Source organism: Pelobates fuscus, chromosome 2 (assembly GCF_036172605.1).
Source record: "Pelobates fuscus isolate aPelFus1 chromosome 2, aPelFus1.pri, whole genome shotgun sequence".
In the NCBI taxonomy this organism is placed as follows: Eukaryota; Metazoa; Chordata; class Amphibia; order Anura; family Pelobatidae; genus Pelobates; species Pelobates fuscus.
The window spans coordinates 135,724,168-135,746,914 of NC_086318.1; the positions used below are offsets into that span (position 1 = coordinate 135,724,168).

General features: G+C 37.5%; 1 protein-coding gene across 1 annotated transcript in view; it reads right to left on the reverse strand.

Annotated features, from left to right (window-relative positions):
• Positions 1-22,747, reverse strand: part of MCF2L2 (MCF.2 cell line derived transforming sequence-like 2) — a 446,256-nt gene that overhangs the window by 334,551 nt on the left and 88,958 nt on the right. Inside the window, exons 4-10 of the mRNA XM_063442725.1 lie at positions 20,861-20,951; positions 20,228-20,341; positions 17,658-17,774; positions 16,597-16,746; positions 14,748-14,872; positions 7,331-7,445; positions 4,649-4,768 (exon numbers count right to left, since the gene is read on the reverse strand). Of these exons, the coding sequence (XP_063298795.1) occupies positions 4,649-4,768; positions 7,331-7,445; positions 14,748-14,872; positions 16,597-16,746; positions 17,658-17,774; positions 20,228-20,341; positions 20,861-20,951 (832 nt within the window). The remainder of the gene's footprint in view (positions 1-4,648; positions 4,769-7,330; positions 7,446-14,747; positions 14,873-16,596; positions 16,747-17,657; positions 17,775-20,227; positions 20,342-20,860; positions 20,952-22,747) is intronic.

The window sequence follows — 22,747 nt, forward strand, 5'->3', positions numbered from 1 at the left end:
AAGCTCGCCAAGGGACTTTATACTTCCAGATGTCACCCGCTCCACACTGTTGTGGAGAAAGGCATGGCAGCCCATGACAAAGAAGTTGCAAGAGGCTGATGTAGCATACTGCTGGTCCGCATCCCATAAGCTGATGGTTCTGACTTTCACGGTAACATTCCCAACAGATGCCCCGGCTTTCCTCTCAGCACTTCGCCTCACAGAAGTTGCCCAAGTACCGGAAAGATCGAAGACCACTCATCAGTAGGATGTCTCCAATGTGGCACGTTTTGTTCTATCAACGGGTCACAAGGGGTACCTAGGTTCTGCTTTAACCCCTTAAGGACACATGACATGTCTGACACGTCATGATTCCCTTTTATTCCAGAAGTTTGATCCTTAAGGGGTTAAAGGCACTGATCAAGTGCATTAATATCTGGCTGTTACCACGGCTATATTTACCAATGAACCACTATGAGATGTTACCGCACAGTTTGAGCTGTAGTTTAAGATGAATTTTCAATTTACACAGTTTTTCTGTATTTTTGAATTGGCAGAGATAATACTTCTCCCTCCCCCTCCCTTACTGCCCTCTTCGGTTAAGGGTAGCTACAAGCGATGGAGGCACGAGGTACTACTTACTGCTATTTATAGCATTCTCTGTGCACTTAGACTTATAGGCTTCTTAAACATAATCACCACAGACTAACTCCTGATATCTTGTTGCATGGCTCTCTTGTCATGCTGTTTTACATCTATAACCATGCTTACGTTGGTGACCTCCTGGATTCCCTCAGCAAGCTTATATTTACATCATGCAGAACACCATGGCTCAACATTTCGGCACACACAAGGCCTTTCTTATTCATGATGTGTTTAGATCGTTAACATTTCTTTTGTTTTGTTCCTTTCATTTTATTTCGATATATGGGTGAGAGTGACTAACCGGAATGGTAATATCTATCATGCTGCAAAATTTTTATCTTAATAATATTCAGGCGTAGGTGAACCCCTATACAACTCAACAAATATTCTTCAATCCTTAACAACTCTGTGAAAAAATGAAATATATGCTAATAATATATATTTATGCAAATTTTATATATTTTTTTTTGCCCAAAATCTGTGTTTTCCATATTGAAGATTATTATTATTATTATATATTATATTATATTATAGAAGTATTTCAATTTTTTTTTAAAAACAAATAAAACTGAGGACAAACTATCACTATAACCAGACAAGCCATATAAAAATTGATACATTGTTCAAAAAAGCAAGCTGTGTACCAGTTGTGAGAGCAAGCTGTTCATTTGCTGTGTGGTTTACACAATGAAATAATGGATTGATTAAAGTATTTGCCAAGCTGTGCCTCCCTGTCTTGCAAATATTTGTTTATATAATCTAAAATTCTATGGGCTTTACACTTATTCTGCTTAACCCCTTAAGGACACATGACATGTGTGACATGTCATGATTCCCTTTTATTCCAGAAGTTTGGTCCTTAAGGGGTTAAAGGGTCATGCATCACTTATCAATTATTACCACTTTTAAACAAATATAGAAACTATAATAAAGCAAGAAAAATGATTACAAAGTATTTAATAAATGTTTTTAAAATTAAACTTGGTCAAATTGCTTTCTTGGGCAAGCCTCTATGCTAGTAGAGTTGCCTCAGCCCCTCCCCCCTTTACCTACACATCTCAGCTTCAGACCAGACTGCTAACAACAGAAACGTGGCAACTACAGAGAGAAGTCCATGCTGGAGCTTGCTGTGCATGATCAAACTGATTACCAGTAGATTAGCGGCAGATGGGGGCTCTAATTTAGACCTCAATTTAATATGTTTGCATACGTTTTAAAATGATTTAATATTTTGAAAAATATTTGAATATTATATGATTACATTGATATATTTTTTTACATGTGATATATTATTGCTATTTTAATATATTTTGAAAACAAATATTTGAAAAGTTTATCCAAAAATATTAAGTAATTTGAAAAGTTAATCTAATTATTAAATTGATCTCTTAATTAATAACTGGGGGAGCTAGGGGAGTATGTAGAATTATAGCTGCCCAGTCAATAGTCTTTTATACATTATAAGTGGCTACTCGTTTACTAGTGGATATACCCCCATTCATGGTATAGTGAGTGGGTGCCAGGGGAAGGATTCTCACTTCCTTATTACTAATATAGGGTAATTTTGACCCCAGTAGGTTTTTTTCCCCATTTATTTTCTTAATGATTAATAGGGCCGTTAAATGTGCAAACCATATTTCTCGAGCAGTCGGCCCTTTTTTGGGCTGGCATTAAATTCAGCCATTTGATTCAATTTCAATAAATATTTTTCAACTGTTTTCAGCCGAAAGTAATGAATCAAGGCCGATGTGAGGATTTGTTTCACTTCTTAAAAGAAACTGCAAAACATCTGTAATCACAGAACTGAAAATGAAATATATTTGTTTTAATATGTGTGCTTACATATAAACGCCAATATATATTCCTCTAACTGGCATCACATACTGACCTTACAATTCCTTTGCAGTGGACAATTTTTCCTGGAAGGAATATGAACATACCACAAAATGAATCATAAAATACAACAGCCTCAAGTAAAAAAAATTATAGGAACATATTTCACTTGTGTTTCTGTCTGAGCTGCTTTTTATCAGGTCAGATGTTTTATCTTTTTATGTGTGTTTAGTCCATACGGGTAGCTGGAGAAGCACCCCACCAGTTTTTTTGCAATAAAAAATATATATATAAAATAAAATAAAAAATATTAGCTATATATTTTTTTCTGTTGGCTTTTTAACTTTTTTTTGTGTAAACTAACACCATTATTGTTTCTGTGTGATAAAATGTTTTCGGTCCCTTTTAACTGTACTGCGGTTCCCCTTGTTAGCCCCCATTGTTTGTTAATGGGGCTCATTAGGGCAACAAATCGGTGGGGCAAAAATAGCTCTAAGCAGACAGGCCAGCCTACTAGACTTATTGGCTGTTTCCACCAGGGGGTGGAGTTGTCAGAACTCCAATTAAACTGGTGCAGTTGAGGAAGAGGAACGCTGGCCATTGAGTTTGCCATTGCGATTCTAGATCCCTCTCGCTTGCTCCTACAACTCCCTACCAGTCTCACAGTCCCCTCTCACCTTCCCTCAATGCTCTGTACTTCTCTGTCTCAAATATCTCCCTACCTCCCTGCCTCACACAGGCCCCTCTCTCCCTGCTTCTCGCAGCTCCCTCTCTCCTTGCCTCTTAACCCTGTCTCTCGCTGCATCACACAGACCACTCTCTACCTGCCTCCCCTGCCACCCGGTTCACCCAGCTCTCCCCTGTAATAGTCAAGCACCCTGTGGTGACTGCGTTGTCTCACAGCTCCCCTCTGATACTGGTAAGGCAGACAATGCATTGACAGCAATGCCTGCCGCATGCCTCCTCCAGCTCACTCTGTTTCTGTTAAGGCAGGCACCACACAGACAGCGAAGCGTGCAGTTTAGTCCCCCAGTTCCTTCCTGTATATCAAAGTCAGATAGGCACCCAGTGTTAGAAAAGGTGCTTGCCTTACTTCAATGTTAGAGGCCACTCAGACCCTGCCTGCCCAGAGCCACCACCCCAGGCACATAGTGACAGGCACCACTTCAACAGCAGTGGCATAGTCTAACCACCACCCTTACCCATGCTGTTAGGGACTATTTCATAAAATAAACAGAGGTACATCCTTTTGTCCCACTGTGGTGATAATTATAAGTGGAGATTTGGCTGTCAGAGTACTCTGATTGGTTGGCTTACCAGAAAACCAATCAGTGCATCTTATTAATATTACATAGCGTGCGAAATTTCCCACACTATGTAATAGCTGATGTAGCATAGGAAAGCCTATGTAAGGGTACCCTGCTATGGCAGGTCAGTCTGTGTAGAGCCCTCCATAGGAGAAGAAAATGTTATGTTATTGTGTGCGTTAGTTTAGGTTTTGACCTTTTTTGGTGGCTGAAAATAACATGAGTTAGAAGAAATTTAGATGGGTGAATATATTTTTATTTTATTTTATTTTACATGTATTAGATTTATTGCCCTCATTATCATTAGGGTGTTGGTGGGTGGTAGGTATAGCCACTCATTTTTAATGGTGTGTGGCTAGGAGAATGGGGACTTCTAGCCACCAGGGTTGCGTAACTTCATATTCATTGGAATGAACGGTGGTCAGGTTGTAATGTAACATATTCTTGCTGTTTAAGTGGGATTGGTTAGATAATGTGCAACCAAAATGCAGATAATGTGCTAGTATTGGAGTAGAGTTTCACCTGATCATGAAGGTCTTTAATTACCATTCCTGACAGGCTAGGTACTGGCAAATATTATGATTAAGCATCATGCTACTGATGCTAAAAGAAACCACCTCCACATTAATGCAAATCTGTACCCCTGGAAGGACGTGTCCTGTCTACTCGTCCTATGCATATGCACTGCTATAAAGCAGAAACCTGTGCTGCCATAGGTGCAGATGTCCGTAGGTTTGTGCCCTAAATCACAAGGAATAGATTAGGTAGTAACAGGAAATGTGCTCCATTTACTAGTCAACACAACCAGTAAGATGAAAATTCAGTAGGCTTTTTTTTTTTTGGTAATGTAAGAAATATTTGATAACCATTTTACATGTCTTCACCTGCCCTTTTTCTTCCAGCTGCTTTAACTCCTTCAGAAGTTGTTCAACACGTGTTACACTGTCCCCAATGTCAGTGAAAGTGGCTTGAATCTCCATCAAGGCATCCAGAGCGAGCTTCAGCTGAAGAGAAATTAAGTTTATTAGTTAGAATTCATGGCATCATTGATTATAGTTTGATATAGATACAGTTTTAACCAATAATTATTCAACACCCGGTGAAAATCACGTTTACTGACAAAATTTACAAGTTTACACACAAATACTTTAAGTGGTTTCTCCAAATTCAGCTGAAAATGCAACTTATAATGACTTCTCCAGTCTCACAATTATTCAACCCCTTCATGGCAAGCATCTTTAGTACTTAGCAGAGCACCCATTTGCTGTTATGACCTGCTGCAAATGAGATGCATAGCCAGACACCAACTTCTGGTAGTTTTACTGAGGAATCTAAGCCCATTATTCATAAGTACTGGCCTTCAGTTCAGTAATATTCTTGGATTTGTGTGCTGTAGCCACCTTCTTCAAATACCACCAAAGATATTCTATGGGATTTAAGACAAGTGACTATGATGGCCACTGTAGAATTTTCCAGGACTTCTTCTGCAACCAAGCCTTGGTGGAATTTTAAGTATGCTTGGGATCATTGTCTTGTTGGAAGGTCCAATGACGCCCAAGCTTCAGCTTCCTCACAGACGGCATGATGTTTCCTCCTAGGATTTCCTAAAACTTCAATAAATTAATCTTGTCTTCCACACGGTACAGGTTTCCAGTGCCAGAGAAGGCAAAGCAGCCCCAGAACATCACTGAGCAACCACCATTCTTAACTGTAGGCAGAGTGTTCTCTTCAGCGTATGCTGAATATTTGCCAAACCCATGTTACTATGGGTCCCCCATCTACTGCATATTGGGATAGGATGAAGAAACATGCTTGACTCTTGCATGGTTAATATGGAGTTCTGGATTCCGATTTAGCTGCGTCTTCAAATTTCATGTAACGACAATAAACCTGTTAAAGTCAATTACCTGCAGATACACCTAGTGGGTTAAGTGTAAATTACTTTGATGACTGTTTCCTCATGACTAATGCGCTGTAAATATTGGCATGTTATTGAGAACATTGTGTTTCTATAATAAATTAACTCTACTTTTTAAAGATGTGTGTAGTGGACCCAGGGTAACCCAGCTGGTTACCCCAGCTATTAATAGATAAAGACACTCATTTTCCCCAGTAACTGGACAACACACAGTTCCAGGGGTACATCAACAACTTTATTGGCCACACTTGGCTTTATAATTTCCCCACACAAAAAGACAATGTCCCCTCCCAGGGTACTCCCCTTCCTGAGGGTCACATAACAGAACCGGAACCTCAGTCCCTTTGTCCCCTGTTCCCGCCATTCAGGGTCCTCCCCCTCCCAGGGGCCTGTGCATGTGACAGGAACTCTACATCCTTTGTCCCCAGTTCCCGACACCCATCCTCAGGGATTCCTACTTCAGGTGACCAGGGGTCTCTAACCCATGAACTTCTTTACCTGGGAGTCCCAGCGTGGGCAAGCTTCACGCCTCTGTGACTCCCAGCTACAGAAAGCCTGCCAAACCACCATTGTCCCCAGGAAATGTCCCCACCAGTCTCAAGGACCTTCACAACGATGTCCAGTGCAAACCTCCTCCGTTTGTGAAGTCCCTGTGTGAAACCAGGCACGGGAAGCGTCTCCTGTCGGGATACAAATGCTCCCCCTGGTTGGCGTTCGTATATACGAACGGCAGCCACCCAGGGGAAGCACTCATTAATTACTATCCTTGTGGTTTCATACTTGTTGCCAAATGTTTTTGCGGTTTCGCACTTATGTTGCAAGTTGCCAATGTTCTAATTGATTGATGCAAACATTCCAAGGGGCACTGAGAAGGTTCTCTTTCAGGAACCGAATGAGACGAGAAGCAATCCGCGAATGCTCCCCCTGTACGGCATTCGTCTAATGAAGGTCAGCTACCAAGGGTCGGCATGCGCCGAGGCTTCTCTTGCGGTTTGTGGCTTTCACACCTCGTTATCAAGGTGGGAACGTTCTAACTAAACATTCTAAATGGGATCTTGGGGTTGTTTCGTTTGGGAGACGAACGGAACCTGTACGTATGAGCTCCCCCGAACAGGGAGCAGATAGCTTTGCAAGTACAATGAATAAAACACAGGGTCAGGATAGGGAAAACACACAAAAGGGGATGTCAGGGCAGAACACACATAACAGCACACACACATCTGGTGAGTTCACAGTTTAGCGGGGTTTCCGCTACAATGTGTCTGTTTGAATGCAAGTGGCACACACTTTTATGGCAATATACTTTACCCTCCCCATATCCTGTCTACAGGATGATAGCTTGGAACATATTCTACTGAATTTACAAGAAGTAATTTTACATATTTGCTGAAATAGAGTTTTTTGGCAAGAGTTACCATGGTCACATATGACCTTACTGTGCCTTCCAGGCTGAAATTATAAAGGAAAAAAGGAAGTCCACCTGACTTTTAATTGATTCTATCAGTTCAAACAAATATACATATGTAGTTAAAACATCCATTATGAAACCAGTTGAACACATGCAGTGGCCAGTGAGTAAGTGTATGTGTGAGTGTTACGGTTTCTTGTTTAATGCATAGATATCGTTCCAAAATATTCAGTGACATACCTCTCTGAAGTCATGTTCAAAATGTCTCAGTTGCAAACATTGTTCCAATTTGAGGTGATGCCGACTCCAAAACTCGTCAAATGCTTTTTCTGTTTCATCCAGCTGGGCCAATAATCTATAGGGATTGATAACAAGATGGATCCTCAGTATTTGTCTTATAACTATTTTAGAAGTAGGTTTATATGTGTGTGTATATATATATATATATATTTATTTATTTTTTCCACCCCTGAGTAATACACATACCACCCCTGAGGTGGTATTTTTATTTTTTAGTAATGAACTTCTATGGGTACCAATGTAGCTCCAGTATGTGTCCGCATACTTGTAGTTTCTCTTGAGTAAGTTATTGCAGAAAGATGAAGATTGCGATAAATGCTTCATTGAAATGTGTACCACATTTAGGGAAATAAACTATCCACATGAGGTGTTTAAGAAACAATTAACTGTGGAAGTGGGGTAGAATTACTAAATGGAGTACAAAAAAAAGCTCTCAGTGTGGAAGTCACGGTGTGGATATTAAGAAAATCTTGAGGAAACATTTGGCCTTAAAAAATCCATACCCAATACTAAAGAGTTTCAAATCTATGCTATGTTCACATTCAAAAAAGGCAAAGATTTTATTTGTCAAATCTGAAATTTCTAATGGAGGCATTAATTTTTCTTTTTGAAAAAGCTTTCAAATTATTTAATATTTTTAGATGAACTTTTAATCTTTACCTGATGTCTACTCATTCATACCTAGCCTGTGTTATGATAAAAAAATATATATATTTTTTAAAAAGAGGCTGATTTCTCTAGGAGTTAAATTTCATGTGCGTGTTATACTTGTTATACTTGTTATATTCATGTATAAACTTATTTTAAACAATAAACTAACAAAAGAGTGCAATACAATTATAGATAACAAAAATTATACATGAACCTTAATTAGAAGCTGCTAGAGACATGAAAGATTATTCCTAAAAAACCTTTGAACGAAATGTTAATGTAAGAAGGTGTCAGCGCTAAAATGATAATCCCCACAAGTTCATACAAATGGGTAATATTTTTTGGTATTACTTTTTCACAATGTCCATCTCCACAGCGGTGGATACATGGGATCTGAGGCAGTCTTAATGTTTTCTGTGTTATATCCAATATGTGCCACACTGTGTATCCAATGGAAGCAATTATATTCGTATACCTTAAAGGATACAAAGAAACGGAATATAGTGTAACACAATTTAATTGCACAGAAAGATTCCCCAACCCCTAATAAAAACGATAAAAAAATGTGGTTATGGATTCCAAATAGCCACGAAAATATCTAGTGTTTAACAGATAGCCATTGTGTAGATAAATGGCTACCACTCCGTCGGAGCAGCTGGATCCGTGAATGTCCTGTAAATCAAGCCACAAGGTGTGGAAGCCGAATCGGAGGGACGCTGTAATGCAACACTGCTGGACAAGTCTGTATTCACTGGCAAGTATGAAGGCCAGTCTCCAATCTATGCGGTTCGTCCAAGCTCCGCTGGCTTTTTCAAGATCTCTTGGTATACAGCACATTCACAGATCCAGCTGCTCTGAAAAAGTGGTAACCATTTATCTAGAATGTAAGCTCATTGAGCCCCTTCAGCCCCTCTGTTCCTGTGCATCCAGTTGTCTTGTTACAATTACATGTCTGTTAGTCCACCCATTGTACAGCGCTACGGAATCTGATGGCGCTATATAAATAATAAAATAACAAATAATAATCTACACACTGCCTATCTGTTAAACACTGGATATTTTTGTGGCTGTTGGGAATCCATAACCACATTCTTTTATCATGTAAGAGTTTTTATTAGGGGTTGGGGAATCTTTCTGTGCAATTAAATTGTGTTTCACTATAGTCTGTTTCTTTGTATGCTTTAAGGTATACGAATATAATTGGATGCACAGTGCTGCACATATGGGATATAACACAGAAAAACATTAAGACTGCCTCAGATCCCACATATCTACCGCTGTGGAGGTGGACATTGTGTCTTTGAACTCTGCATGACAAGAAAAAGTAATACCATAATATATTACCCATTTGTATGAACTTCAGGGGATTATCATTTTAGCACTGACACCTTTTTACATTAACAAACGTATATATTGACATATATATATATATATTTGTGTCTGTGAACATTATAGTCGTATAAACTGTAATATGTGATGTAATCGGAAACTATTGTATGAACAAGTCGGTTGTTTTGTGCCGAAACTGACAAGAAGTCAGGCCTGTAATAAACTGGGCCCACCAGTTATAATTGATTTTTTTAAAGGGAAGAGGTGGGAGGGTCACTTCGAGAATATGGCTGCAGGTAAGGGGAGGCGGTTGGAGGTTAATAAGCCGTATAACCCCTCCTACAATTCCAGGCTTACGCCTTCTTTCTATATGAAAAACATTTAAAATGATTTTTTTTGTTAAACTATTCTAGTGTTATTATATTTTTGGATATATTGATACATTTTTTTATACTTGATATATTTTTTAATATTTTAATATTTTGAAAAAGTTATTTGAAAAGTTTATCCAAAAATATTGAATCAAGGCCATTATTCCTAAATCTCTATTTTTGGTGCTCCTAAATTTGATACATACTTGCAATTGTCAGTGCCACATAATTTTAATGAGGCTAAAAAATGTACTTAATTGAGATTCCAAGTGAATGACCGCATTCCTGAATAACAAGAGAAGAGGATAGAAAAAAAAATATTTCAACAAAGAGGGGTTTACTGAATTCAAGAGTTAACTAGTATGGGACCTTTAGGCAAAAACAATTTGATTTATCTATTTGTCTTTAATCTCCTATGTCTTTCTTTTTCAGTGGTTTCTATAGATTCACACATAGAGCAAAATAAACACTGGTGAGACCTCACTTGGAGTATTGTACGCAGTACTGGAGACCATATCTTCAGAAGGATATTGATACCTTAGAGAGAGTTCAGAGAAGGGCTACTAAACTGGTTCATGGATTGCAGGATAAAACTTACCAGGAAAGGTTAGAGGATCTTAACATGTATAGCTTGGAGGAAAGACGAGACAGGGAGGATATGATAGAAACATTTAAATACATAAAGGGAATCAACACAGTAAAGGAGGAGACTATACTTAAAAGAAGAAAAACTACCACAACCAGAGGACATAGTCTTAAATTAGAGGGACAAAGGTTTAAAAATAATATCAGGAAGTATTACTTTACTGAGAGGGTAGTTGAAACATGGAATAGCCTTCCATCTGAAGTGGTAGAGGTTAACACAGTGAAGGAGTTTAAGCATGCGTGGGATAGGCATAAGGCCCTGGCCTTAACTATAAGATAGTACTAATGAATAGGGACTAATGAAAGTATTTAGAAAATTGGGCAGACTAGATGGGCCGAATGGTTCTTATCTCCCGTCACATTCTATGTTTCTTTGTTTAAAGATCCAAGATAATCAGTTGGCCAAACTAACTGTAATTAAAGGAACACTATAGTCACCTAAATTACTTTAGCTAAATAAAGCAGTTTTAGTGTATAGATCATTCCCCTGCAATTTCACTGCTCAATTCACTGTCATTTAGGAGTTAAATCACTTTGTTTCTGTTTATGCAGCCCTAGCCACACCTCCCCTGGCTATGATTGACAGAGCCTGCATGAAAAAAAAAAACTGGTTTCACTTTCAAACAGATGTAATTTACCTTAAATAATTGTATCTCAATCTCTAAATTGAACTTTAATCACATACAGGAGGCTCTTGCAAGTCTAGCAAGCTATTAACATAGCAGGGGATAAGAAAATCTTAATTAAACATAACTTGCAATAAAGAAAGCCTAAATAGGGCTCTCTATACAGGAAGTGTTTATGGAAGGCTGTGCAAGTCACATGCAGGGAGGTGTGACTAGGAATCATAAACAAAGGGATTTAACTCCTAAATGGCAGAGGATTGAGCAGTGAGGCTGCAGGGGCATGTTCTATACACCAAAACTGCTTCATTAAGCTAAAGTTGTCCAGGTGACTATAGTGTCCCTTTAATATTATAAAGAGGGGAGGTTGTATTGTAAAGATGTGAGTTTACACTCATTCTGGCAGCTCGATGTGTGTGATGAAGGTAGGTAGATCAATCACCTGTTGGTACCAAGATGTGTACCACTGGATGTAAGTATATTATAGCTATTTATATAACTCTTGTCTATGGGATGTGCTGGCTGTAAATGTGCATGCACATCTGGTGCGCATGCTGGGATCCTTCAATGCCCATAAAACAGTCAAGTTTAAGCAAACACAATCCTTCCTAAAGCACTTTCATCAACACATTAACATAACCATAGAACACTTAGTGCTAAACCACTTTTCTAACAATTATCCAATTTCCAAAAACAGAAGTGCAGTACAAGCATCTTCAATAAGTTTTTGACATGTGGAAGCAGCATTACTAAATTTACACTAATGTTCTCTCAAATTCATTGAAAGCAACGAAAGTACAAATATACACTGTAACAACAAAATAACATAGTGAAATTATTAAAATAAAAAAGGTCTGGTTTGGATATGGAACTAATTTTTTATTTGGAACACAACAGATTAATGAAACACTTATTATCACACATGCACTACAAAAGGTGCCAAATAGGCAGATTAGATCCTTCCATGATGGATTTTGTTTCTCACTGACATTATGATCTCAGATGTGATTAAGATTATGACTGAAGTAAAAGTGGAATTGTCAGTACTTTCCAGAATTATAAAAGACTCCGGACTGTGATATTGCCGCTGGGGGTCGGTGGTTGGTGAGTGGGGGGCAGGCAAAGTTGAGTTTAATTTACCTGAAACTGTTAATGAGCACCATCATCTTCAGGCTGGTCCTCTTCTGAAGAGCCAGGTGCTGATGTCACAACTGTACTCTCACTCATGTGCGAGAGTACAACATTCAGGTCTATGGAGGACCACGGGATCCTCCATAAATAGAGCCAATTCCTTGCAGTCGTCACTGGTGACTGCTGGGGGATTGACACATTTTGATGGCAGTAGCTCCGCACTGTGTCAAGGAATGTTAGGTGTAATAAAAATATTGAGACAAAGTAGACCCTACTTTGTCTCAGTATAACATCTGACTGGGTTGCAATTTCAGTAAAATTCCAACAAAGTCCATATGAGTATTTCATAATACTCATTTTGCAGGGGGTGGGTGACAGTGCTGCGTTAAGGCTGGTTTTAAGTAGATAACTATTTCTAACTGCAGTTTTATCGTTGGCAGAAAAAGGAGTGTCATTAAACCTGCAAAACCTTCTGGGTCATCTAAACAAGAAGAAACCAGAGAAGGGAAAACAGTATAGAATGAAAAAAGGAAGCCCTAACTTTTATTGACAAAATAGGGATTGCGAAATAAAACACAAAACTTGAACAGAAATGTCGGCATTCTCAATTTTTTGTAGTGCTTAGAATAACAGACATCAACATGTAGACATTTCTGACGAACACACGCGTCAAGAAAAGGTTTAGCCATATCATGAGATATCAAGGAAACTACACTTTTTGTACTAAATGAAAATAAAAATAATACATAAATTGATCCCTATAGAGGATCAATTGGTCGTGTTGGGAAGCTTGCAAGGGCATAACCCACATAGCATTGGAGAATGATTTTTTTGGTTTGTTTTATGCTTTCCCCCAAATCTCCTGGGTTTATGTAGTCAAATGTATTATACCTAATCACTACTACTGTTAGTGTTACAGAGACTCGATTGATACATACTTTTCTAAAGTATCATTATATCAAGACAGACCAATATTTTGACTCCGAGTGAGTATCTACACTAATTAACTAGCATTTTTTTGTAACAGTCCTCTGCTATTTTTCTAAGGATCAATTGTGACTTAATTTGCCGGGCTATTTTTCTTTGTGGGATTATAAACATATGTCCTCCCTATAACTCAGCTTAGGTGGCCATCATTATTGCGTCACGTGGTTCTCGAGGCAACCGTCGAGGGAGTTCCACCTCAGGATCTGTAAGCCTTTGTAGGGACCGATTCAAATGGGCAGCAATTGTCGGCGTTGAGTTGCGGGCTTCTTCACTTTGCCGGTGTAGCAGGCTTGATAGGCCTCACAGTCAGGTTGGGTTACTGCTCAGTAAGATATCCCAGACTGGTCCCAACATTGTGCGCAAGACTGTAAGGCCAGACTTCCAATGACTTAGGACCCTCTGGTAGCCGGATAAATGACTTAAATCGCTGAAATTTAAGGGCACGTCTGGCCCCACCCCTCCAACTCAAATCATGCACTAAAATTTTTAGAGAGAAGGCAAAAAGGGCTATCCTTGAAACAAATGTATAGGAAGAATCTGTGTTTTGTGGGGGGGGTGGGGGGGGGGAGGGGGGGAGAGGGAGGATGTTTCAGCTGATACTTTGTTTGTCAATAAAAGTTAGGGGTTCCTTTTTTCATTCTATACTGTTCTCCCTTCTCCCTTCCTTCTTGTTTAGAAGACCCGAGGGTTTGGGGTTTTGTACGTTTATTGAGAATTTCTATTAGGGTTACTTATTGGGAGTACAGTTTTTTGTGACTTTACAGCAGTTGCCCACCAGTAACCTTATTTTTGGGGCTGCTGGACCACCTCCTATTTGTTCACTATATGTGTCACTTTTGGGGTCTGATTACATTGAAAATACACATGATACTGTGAGGAAATGAGAAAACATTATTGAACAAATACTAAATTTGATTTACTCTTATGATTCTTATTTCTAAGCCCCATAGGGAAAAAAAAGTATTTCTAAATTTGCTAAAGGCAAAAAATATGAAAAGTTACAAAAAAAAATCTATAAATCAAGTAACAAGTACAAAAAAGATGCTAGATATTCCAATCCATTGTGCTTCCATTTTCCATTCTTCCTAAATTAAGGAACATTCCAAGCACCATAACCACCACTGTTCGCTATTTTGAATGCTTTGACATCTTATTTGGGCTCTGCTGGACATTGCTCCCCACCTCCGCTACTAATGGTGGAGAGCTAAAGTCTCCTATGCAGGAACATCTTGCACCATAACCACTGCAGCAAGTTGTAGTGTTTATGGTACTTGGAATGTTTCTTGAAACTCCACTCTAGACTCAACCCCCATTTGGTAATGCAATATATAGATAATATGAAAGAAATATGAATATATACAGAATAATAAAAAAATATATATTGGAGATGGTCTGGAGATGGCGATCGTAGGTCAGTTACAGTGATTTCATAGATGGCCAGCTACAGCTGATCGGTAAAACATGAGTAGCCATAGCAAGGAGGCAACTTCTATTAATGGTGGTAGCAAATGGACAGTTTGGCTAGGACATCCACAACCAATATGTCAATAGATTGTGTTATTGCACGTGTGTGAGTGGCTCCTATTTGTTAAATACGTGGCATGAATGTACTATACTAACCTCTCAACTGTAATCTTGTTTTCTTGTTCGTCTGGATTCAGTTTGTAGTTGGGATCTTTGGACACTGGATCCTTAATACATACTAATAAAGTCCTGCCTTGTTGCAATGCCAACTTTAGGTCATTCTAGAGTAATAAAATCAAACATAAGATAATTATTAGTCATATACAGAGTGACTGAAGACACAGAGAAACATACTTTGTGTCACTTTTATAGCAGATCAGAGCCATTTGGCTCATTTGCACATAACATTTAACATTTATTTATTCCCAAGGAAATCCAATGTTCACCTGAAAAATGTTCGTCTAACAATTGCCTGCAAGCCGGCTCTACTCGTTAGGCAAAAAATGGCAACATTAACATTCACTGAATCATTTTTTGTGAGTACTTTGTTAAAAATAACCTTAAATTTGCAAAAATGTCTAATTTACAAATAACCACAGATAATCACGGCTGTATGTTTCTGGCAGTCATTATTGCTAACAGTTAGATGTATATATCAACCCAGCTCTGTTATAAATTTCAAATATGGGTTAAAACCTACATTTATCCTATTCATATAATTGAAAAAACACAGTTTATCTACTATACCTTTAACATAAAATATTGTGCTGTTTCATCGAAATGAATCGTAGGGTTATCGCTAAATGTTTCTGGTGTCATGCTATCTATGTCATTGATACTCTTGCATTTGCTGTTGTGGCAATGCAGGTTGCACTGTATTTTCATGCACGACCAAAAATAAAGATTTACAACAACAACAAAAAAAACTACATTTATTTGGGGACAGGTAGCCATAAGTAATGTATATTGCCAGTTGCACAGCATAATTGAATTCAACTGAAGAAAATAATACGTCGCACAACCAGGCTTCTGCTCCACTGGTGCTTGGGTGCCATTTAAAATCCATTGTTCAATGAAAATTCAATGAATATTAAAACCACGTTCATCCATTTACAAAAACAAAGTAAAAACAATGTCAATGAGTGTCTGCTCTGGTGAGGAGTGTTCACTAATGACTCTAGTAAATTATTGGAAATTCAAAATTAATACTGTTAGCCTAAAAAAGTCAAAATAAAAACATTAGCTGACTTGAAGATTTTTTTTCCCCAGACCTGCTATTGTGGTCTAAAATGTACAATTAAAGGGTTATAGTCACCAGAACTACATATTTTGTATTTGTTCTGGTGAATATAATCATTCCCTTGCGACCTTTTGCAGTAAACACTGTGTTGTCAGAGAAAAGGCAGTGTTTAGATTACAGCCTGGGTGTACCTCCACTGGACACTCCTCGGATGGCTAATAGAGGTGCTCCCCGGGGCAGTGCTGCACAGTGTGCACTGACCATTCAGAGTCTCCACCCTTCACTGTGCAGTACTGCCATTCAGTGTTTCCTCCCTCTGCATGCAGACACTGAACTTTCCTCATAGAGATGCATTGATTCAAGTTGATCCAGCACGCAGTACTGTGTCACACCTAGGACTAAGGATAACGTGTAACCGGACCCTAGAATGGCTGGACTTAATGTCTCCAAGAATAGTCAAAATGCTTCCTGAGGTCAGGGACACAGAATCAGACACAAAGATGAGGGAAAGCCAAGGAGGGATACCAGATGAGGGATACCAGATATCAGGGAAGTCAAAACAAATTCAAATACCAGAAAATCAAGATCAGGAACACTATAGGGTCAGGAATACATGTTTGTGTTCCTGACACTATAGTGTTCCTTTAAATTTCAATTCACATTGAATTCAGGATAATTCACAATTTAGTGAATAACCCCGTGTGTATGTTGTAAACACTACTGGCAGCACATAAATGTTTATAAAAAGTTATATTCAGCACGTACTTTAAGCTTGTCTTGTTTTTCCGTATGTGACAGAAGCAGCTCCTCTGTGCACAGAACATCATTGGGTAACTCGGTCTCCGCAAGGCTAGTTCCAAATGTCTGCAAATTCTGGGCTGTTGTTTTCACAACTTGTGCAAAGCTTTCGATGGCCTATAACAGAAATAGAATCATACACAAATCTAGACACAGATCTAAAGTTTATTCACTAAACCGTGAATTGTAGTGAACTGAAAACTACATTTTAAAAAGCTGACGTAAAAATAATTCTCTAACTCAGTCATCGTTACAGCTTGCGATTTTAGCCTACATTTTTCAATTCACTGCAAGATCTGTGCATAGTGAATAAATCTCTTAAAGGAACACTATAGTCACCTAAATTACTTTAGCTAAATAAAGCAGTTTTAGTGTATAGATCATTCCCCTGCAATTTCACTGCTCAATTCACTGTCATTTAGGAGTTAAATCACTTTGTTTCTGTCTATGCAGCCCTAGCCACACCTCCCCTGGCTATGATTGACAGAGCCTGCATGAAAAATAAAAACTGGTTTCACTTTCAAACAGATGTAATTTACCTTAAATAATTGTATCTCAATCTCTAAATTGAACTTTAATCACATACAGGAGGCTCTTGCAGGGTCTAGCAAGCTATTAACATAGCAGGGGATAAGAAAATCTTAATTAAACAGAACTTGCAATAAAGAAAGCCTAAATAGGGCTCTCTTTACAGGAAGTGTTTATGGAAGGCTGTGCAAATCACATGCAGGGAGGTGTGACTAGGGTTCATAAACAAAGTGATCTAACTCCTAAATGGCAGAGAATTGAGCAGTGAGGCTGCAGGGGCATGTTCTATACACCAAAACTGCTTCATTAAGCTAAAGTTGTTCAGGTGACTATAGTGTCCCTTTAAAGTTGTATATATAAATATATATTAATTTCAAGCTTAGTCTATTGTATAATAGTGCAGAGATGGCACAGTGATAGTTTAATAGGATGTAAGGTTCCAATGGGCTGTCTGTCATTTTTGCACCCCGTACATTGACGGGTAAATGGAAAACACTTACTGTTCTATGCTGAATCCACTGACTATGGCTATATTCCAGGTAGCCTCCAAGTTCACTGGTCAACTGGCTTTTGTCAATATGTCCATGGAGATCAGACACTGAGTTTAGCATTATAACCTATTTATAAAGAAAGATGGAAAAATATGCAAGTAGAAAATCACCTACTAAAATGTACCAGTTTGACAAGTAATATTTAACATGAACACCACCAAGCACAATCTGCTCTAAATTCACATGCAAGTGGTAGGGAGAGGATGCATTTAATGGTATCAGAAGGATGAAGGAATCAACTGAACATCTGATAATCACCACTAGATGCACTATGATTAGTAACGAGCAAATACATTTGCATTTCCCCTGAGCTTAGAAAAAACAAACAAAAACCAAAATAAATAAATGTGGGAAAGTAGGTCTAATCCAGTTTTCTATTGTCTTATCTCTTTTCAAACACACTTTTATGTCACTTTATTCATCCTTATGCTTTGCTTCTGTATTGATTTTTTTTTTGTTATTATTATTTTTGTATTATTTACATAGTTCTACATTAATTTAAACATTCCTTTTTTTCTTTTTTTTCTGCTTTGTTAAGAGCAACAGACCTGGGGAAGTTGTGTGAAAACCTCTTTTTGACTGTTCAGCTATTTGATTTTACCATGCTTGTTTGATTTTTTTTTTTTTTTTACAAAACTATACTTTTCCATGTCTGTTGTCTAATGAGAATGCAGAATGATAATATATTTTTATGCTGTTATCTAGGATTCAGAAATCTCATTTTAAAGGAGAACTGAAATGTATTTCCAGGATTTTCCCTATGAGGTTTACGTATCACCTATATGGTATATTTTTATTGAGACAAACAGGGTTATTTACTAACCTGAGAATTGCCAGAGAATTCAAAGTGAATTTCAAATTTAACCCCTTAAGGACCAAACTTCTGGAATAAAAGGGAATCATGACATGCCACACATGTCATGTGTCAAACAGAAAACAGAACTGACTTCTGGCAATAAGCTACTTTGGCCTAAACTTTAAAGTTCACTTTGAATTCCTGGTAAATCTTACTATAGTGAATAACACTGGAAGTGTTTATAGTGCCTAGGAAGTCAATTTAATGCCAACACATTTTTCCATCGAATAATAATATTAATCTTCTCGTATTCCTATTAACACTAATATTTAACATGCCCAATAATGACGGTGTTATTTCATGACTTTTTAATGCACTAAAGTCCTGACTTTGCCTCCAAATCAACTATTGTTTAACTGATTTGAATGCAAGTCTATGTGTGATAATTAATTCCTGGAATTTGGAAATTTTTCAGTCACTTTCAGGTTTATTTCAAAAATTAGGCCATAAGACACACGTTTGAAAAAAAAAAAAATAAAGTGTCCAGATGTGTTGGCTTAAAACCTGAAATTCTCCTCGACTATATGTGGTTTAGACTGTAAGCTCATTTGAGCAGGGTCCTCTTCAACCTATCGTTCCTGTAAGTTTTCTTGTAACTGTCCTATTTATAGTTAAAACCCCCGTCTCACAATATTGTAAAGCGCTACGGAATCTGTTGGTGCTATATGAATGGCGATAATAATAATAATAATAATAATAATAGTAAATGACCCTGCGCATTATTTGGCTGCAATAGGGAATAAATCAATCGGATATATAAGTCAACAACATGATTACTTTTTAAGATTGCATTAGGAAATATATGATTCATGTACAATAATCGATACTACACAATGAAATTGATTATTAAGAAACCATTATCGATACTTCAGGTTTAAAGTAAAAAGAATATATTAACCTTTAAGACTATCATATTAAATAGACTGACGAAGCAAGTAGCACAAAACCAGATACTTTTACACAGGATTACAGGTAAGACCAAACTAACTGGCAGAACTGGTTTATTTAGTAGGCAAGAGGCCCTAGAGGATAACTTACAGGTATCCTGACATTCCGATGGTTCGTGTAAATTATTGTTAATACTGATGGCAGTAACACCTCTTTTACTCTAGGCCAGGTTTAGGCAACCTTCGGCACTCTAGATGTTGTGGACTACGTCTACCTGATGATCTGCTAGCATTATGGGTGTAAGAGCATTATGGGAGATGTAGTCCACAACTTCTGGAGTACCAAAGGTTGCTTACCCCTGCTGGACACTGTTTTTGTCAGTTTTCAGAAAAACTATTACTTTTTGTTGCATTTCATATGTTTTGACATTGGCATTGCATATGTTTTGATGTTGAAAGAACTTGCTTTTCCTTAATTAAATGGCAGAAATCAAGTCTGACCTTTAGCAGAGGCATAATTATCTTTCATTACATAAGCAATAAATATGAACATTGACTGGTTTATTGGTTTTTAACTGCAACAGACACAAAGTCTAAAATGTTATCATTTATCAACTACAGATATTATCCAACTTCCAGTCACAGAGTTATGAATATCAATATCTAATTTATATGAGTGTAAGCTCAGAGGTCAAGCAATGACAGACAGACACATAAATGGTATCGTGAAATTAAAGAGAGGTGAACATGAGATGAAAATATACGCTTACCGGTACCTTCATTTTAAAGTCATCCCGGTAGAGTTTGATGCCAATATCGGCAATAGCCCTTTGAATAAGTCGGGATGGCCTCAGAACAAACACAAGCTGAAGGTTTCCTGGAAATGCCCCCTAGGTGAAACAGAAAGAAATATAGTAATATTGTGGATGCCCACGAGTCTTATTTTATTTATAGTACATATTTTTATATAAATGAAATGTAGTATGTTTTGCCTCAATGTCAGACTGTCCTTTATTCAATTTTTATTTAGCTAGAAAAAGATTTATGGCAAATTTAAAAATGTTGGTTGTAAAATTTTATTAGTTTACTACAATTCCACATTTAGCAAGTAAACCCCTATATGTGTAGCCAGACTGAACCTGTGAGGAAAATGTTCTCCTGATCATCACTAAGTGTAAGCATCTACTGCTGGTGTATACGTTAACAAAAAAAAAATATTTTAACATATAATTGTATCAAATATTTGACTGTTTTCAAATAACACTTAAAGTGTCTATATTATTACCCAAGAGAATGGAACCATAGATGGACAAAAGGTTTAGTTGACTGTTAATAAGATTACAGCGGCTGGAGAGTTAATTACTAAACTTTCTTAATGGCAACTAAACACAAGGTAAGCCTATACTTACTGCTATGCGAGTTAGAGATGCTTTCACCGAGCTCCATTTATCCCTCCGTCTGTCTATTACGATGACAAAACCAATGCTAGCAGCTTCAAGACTAGGAAACAGGACAGACTGATAAATAAATGGGAATATGGGGGCACTCATTTTGTTCACATAGAATTTTTATTTTATTTGTCCATGGAATTGCTCTGACTAATACACTCCAAATTCCCTATGTATCAGTGTAGACCAGTGGTTTCCAACCCAGTCCTCAAGGCACACATATCAGGCCAGGATTTAGGGGTTACCCAGTTGTGTCAAGGCGTTTTTTTTTTTCTTTTCTAAAATACCTTAGACACAACTGGGTAATCTCTAAATCCCAGACTGGTAGGCGATAATAATGGTTTGGGAACCACTGGTGTAGACTGTGTAAATTACATGTTCAAATAAAGTGTCAGCGCTATACTTGAAAACCTAAATTAGGTAATCAATATCAATAAGAAATAAAACACTTATAAATGTGGATTCCTGATAAAATGCATCAAAACAAATAAGCCACAATAAGTGTAATTTCAAACAACCATAAAGTCTTGCTAAAGGGTCCAACAAGTCTTTGGGTGATGATCTTTACAGGATTAATCTTGTCTTGCAGCTATGACACAGCATCTGTTGAAACACTGTTGCACAGTGAACGTTGTACCTTAAAATGATACAAGAAAACCTTTCATAGCGTAATACTGCAATTTATTCAAGTTAACATACGATACCCTTCCCCCAAATAAAAACCCCTTATATCAGCAAGTGGTGGCACTCGTCTCCAAGATACCACGAATAGGCTCAAATATATCAGAGGCTTAGCAGCCGTTTACCGTCTGTTATTCTGACAGTGCACACTCCCGCCCGATCTCAGTACTGATAAGATACGTGTCCGTACAGGGAGGAGGCTGTAGCTTGTGAACGATGTTGACAGTCTGATGTGCATCCACCTCTGACAGCAAAAGCCGGTTACACTTCAACGCGTTTCGCCCGAGATACCGGGCTTTTTCAAGATAGTGTATCGGCTCATTGGAGCATTCTTATATACGCTCCTATCCAATGAACTCATAAAACATCTGTTACTCTGACATTTCCGTGAAAAATGCTCTCCATACATGAGCACCCTTAGTGCAGAGTCCGTATACAATTAACCATTTAAATCCTGTTAACGCAGATTGTGAACATTATGACAATTATACCGTTATGTGGATACGATGATCCCATATAACACAATAAAGAAATAAAATTCTTAAAAACATATATAAGTTACCCAATGCAAATAGAAATTTGGCTACAAACTGAAGACATATAAAAACATATATAAAAAACATATATATAAAAAAAAATACATATATAAATTCTCAATATTCTGAATAATTGTAAAAAATGGAAGAGTTATCCATAAGGAGTACTACCTATGCCTAAAGGTACATAGATATTCTACATTTTGCACTCTAATAAATTAACAGATATGGATGAACCATTTGAAGATATGTGCAAAATAAAATTGACCAAATAAGGGAAATCATAGGCATCTATAGTACTACTCCAAATGTGTTCCCACTATATCAGTTAGTCAATATGACGTAATGATAAAATGATATACATGCAAATTCAGGTAAAAATTATGCATAAATTATAAACAATATATATTAAAAAATTATAATCAAAAATGCCATATTTTGTATCTCATTCTATTTTTATAAATACGGATTACAGATCCATAAATAGAGGTACAGAGAAATCTATTCTTAAAGTGCTAGACTGAATCTTAAATTCAACAGCTTATATTTATCCTTAGACATGGCTCACTACATATGTAAAAGACCCCACCTTGGGCACTATATACAAGGGCTTATTAAATAATATTAACAA